This window comes from Belonocnema kinseyi, chromosome 6, assembly GCF_010883055.1.
Source record: "Belonocnema kinseyi isolate 2016_QV_RU_SX_M_011 chromosome 6, B_treatae_v1, whole genome shotgun sequence".
Taxonomy (NCBI): domain Eukaryota; kingdom Metazoa; phylum Arthropoda; class Insecta; order Hymenoptera; family Cynipidae; genus Belonocnema; species Belonocnema kinseyi.
This window is the reverse complement of record NC_046662.1, coordinates 22,231,340-22,234,707: the sequence shown is the minus strand read 5'-3', so window position 1 is coordinate 22,234,707 and position 3,368 is coordinate 22,231,340. Positions and strand designations below refer to the sequence as shown.

The 3,368-nt window shown below is 36.4% G+C and overlaps 1 protein-coding gene across 1 annotated transcript in view; it reads left to right on the top strand.

Moving 5' to 3' along the window:
- LOC117175294 (proline-rich receptor-like protein kinase PERK10) overlaps positions 1–3,368 on the top strand; it is an 8,634-nt gene that overhangs the window by 621 nt on the left and 4,645 nt on the right. Inside the window, exon 3 of the mRNA XM_033365003.1 lies at positions 8–252. Coding sequence (XP_033220894.1) covers positions 8–252 — 245 coding nt within the window. The remainder of the gene's footprint in view (positions 1–7; positions 253–3,368) is intronic.

Sequence of the window (3,368 nt, the reverse complement as noted above, 5' to 3'; positions counted from 1 at the left end):
AAACCAGCACACTTCCTCATCGAACCCGCAAATCAACCGATACCTGCATTTCTGCAGCGACCGGCTACCACTGCCGCACAGTTGCCCGCCAATGATTCTCATGTCACCAGGTCCCTGTTAGTCCACTCGCTTCCGGGCGCTACAAACTCGCATCCCCCGCAGCGTCCTGCAACGAGCCGAGCAGACCCACCTCGAAGCGAAAAACCACCGCAGAACTTCGCTACCGAACCCGCCGCCTCGAGCAGCCAACCCGTGCGAACCCCTGCGAACTGCGCGCAAGGCTGTCACGTTGAATCTTGTAGCGAACGAAATCTATGCGCCAAAGAATCGTTGTTAGAATCTAGTTTTAAGACTAAATTTAAGTTCTTTTGTAAACTTATTTTTTATTCATATATAAGGAGTCATCCCTTATGTACGACTCTTATAGGGGGGAAGCGTGTAGGGATCTACACAATCGACCAGCGCTAAAACACACTTTAACCGCGACTACCACGCCGCGCCGTCTCCGTGGCCGGCGCCCGCACGCACGCGAGTGCCGCTCTGCCTATCGACTAGATAAGTTGCTCCTCTGTATACCTGTAGTTAATAAAGCCTAATTCTATATATTCAACTCCTGGTGCATTCTCTCTCCGGAACCTACTCCTCAGCTAAGCTACGGACGTCCGGACGCTACAGACCTACTTATTGTGGCACCATCTGTTGGATTAGTTTGACCGACATTTTCCCTCCGAATCGTAAGAAAACTTTTACTCCATATATATACACGGTCGAGGCAGGGGGCTGTTTTTTATGCATCACTAAACACTAAAAACTTTTAACTATTTCAACAATAATTACTCAATTTACGATGCCTCAAACGTTTGAACAATAATTTTGGGTATTTTCAAGCGTTATGCGAATTCATTGACCCCCGACCTCAATTCATTTCAAATCGGGCAGCTTCCACAGTAAAGCAAAAAAATTCTGTGGAGCAATACATTTTTAATCTAACAAAAATTCCATATTTTTTTAATTTAAAGTATGTTCATAATAAGACACGCGATTTCTGCTCAAGAATTTTCTTAGTATATTATATCATCAAGCAAACTATGACATAAAACAAAGTATACCAACGTATATTCACAGTTTAAAAAAAGATTCCAGCAAAACAGTTTTTTGTTCATACAATGTTATCTCTTCCGTCGCTTAATTTATGTATGTAATATGTATTGTATCCAGTCTTACAGTTTTGATATTGCGTCAATTGATGTGATTTTAACTTGATACCATAGGCATTTTCGAATTACATTAGAAATTCGTTTGAAATTAATAATTATTTGAAGCAAAATATTCAAGGATCATGCTGATAAAAATAATTTCTTTGCTAAATATATTCATTTTTTCCTCTCCAGAACATGAAAATTGTTTGAAGTAAAATAGTAGTCAAAATAAGCAGGTGTATTAATTGGATGAAGCAACTTTCAATTAGACTTCTAGTTACTTATCATAAAAATATTATATGCCTAATTCTATATTTTATTAAACTTCGGGGAAATAAGTATATTAGAACATATTAATTCAACAGTTGTTTGCTTTCAATGAATATATTCTTCATTCAAGTAATCGTCCTGATTCTATTATTTTCATGGTTTGAGAAAAAAGTGTTCCCTTCACAGAAAAAACAAAACATAAACTTTACATCGATTTCCGATGAAAGTTTCGCTGCAACCAAAATTAGCTTTACAAGATAAACTTTAACCAAATATTGGTTAAACTTTCTTTTATTTTTCTATGGCAACACATGTGTTTTGAAAAATGCGAAGTTGTCTGAATAGAACTTTATCCCTCTACAAAGCTTCATGCAACAAATTTTATCATTATTTTATTCTGTGTAGCAAAAAGAAAATACTGGCTTCTTTCATGTGAAATCAGCCAAATAAATTAGCCTACTTACTTCAATGTACATTTTTTCCCTGTATACTCATTTTAATGCAAGCGACAATTATTTGAATAGAATATTCATTAAATCCGTCGAAAGAGAGGTTTGTTTAGTTCATAAAAAAGAAATGGATCATTCTATATAAATATTTCTTTCGGTAGTAAGTTTTTTATTTCCAGCTTTCGTTAGTTCAGGATAAATATCGCTAGGAGCTGCAACGCATATTATCTCACATTAAAAATTAGTTTTCAAGGTTATAAGTTATGAAGTTAAACGTCTGATTAAATGTAAGTAAGAGAACTGATTCATGATACTAAAATATACTATTATATAACAGCTGTAATTTTTTTCTAAAGAGCATCACTTAATTATAGATAATTGAATCCAGTTAAGCCAATAAGGATTTCTGATTGACAGAATCATTCGCATACCCATAAGGGCGAGAATATAAGCTTTCATAGAGGATTAGCTTCGTGTTATGTCAGTGATAAGATGACTTCCGCAAGCTCAAGTTGTTCCAAAACTTATTCAGGAAGCATGGAAATCAAAACTCTCTCCATTGAAGAATGTGGCGTGCATTAATTAAACTGTAAATATGATTTGGAACCGAATGTAGTTGGGATACGAAACTTATGGATGGTTTTTGCTGCAAAACTGTAAAAATAATTTACAGTAGGTGACGTTTCGTACCCCAAGTCCGAGGGAAACGAAACCTTGTGAATTGGTACTATTCACACTACCAAGACTAACTTTTGTTGCAGGTATATGGTACCCTGAAATAAGCGTTAGATTAACACTTTGTTTTTACTGTGTAATGGAGGAATGTGACAGTTCCTCCTAATATGAAATAGAACGAAAAAGACAGAAGCAAACATTTTAGATTACTGGGACGATGAAAATAGATGAAAGGCGACAGGTTGCCATCATTGTATAATATGTGCTGTTATCTGATGTTAAAATAATTGAAATAAGTGATTCAAAATTTCCTGTAACTACAATTTAAGGACACTTGTAAAATAGAACAAAGACTGTACTAAGTAAGCAAAAAGATTTCTATTATTTAATGTTATATGTGGGCGTCCACATGAAAAGAGCAATTATGGCTGATCCTAGTTTAGAAGATGTTCATGTTTTTCTGAGTTGAGGTAAAAATTATTATTTTCAGGTTAAGGGGAGGGGGGGTGATGCTGGGACCTATAGTGAATCTATTGGGACTATACTCATATCCAGAAATTAATTGAAAGTACACCAAACTCTCGCTTTCAGTCACCCCGTTCGCAGCCTTCCTAGAACTGCTGACTCACGCAGTTTCTCAGGGGAGTAGGGCGAGAGCGGTTACGACATTATATATGGGGCATTATTCCTCAACTGCCCCAACTCAAAAAGTCATGTTTCTCGATTGTCTCTAAATTCTGGGAATATGTTCGCCTACCCAACAGTAGTTAATCCA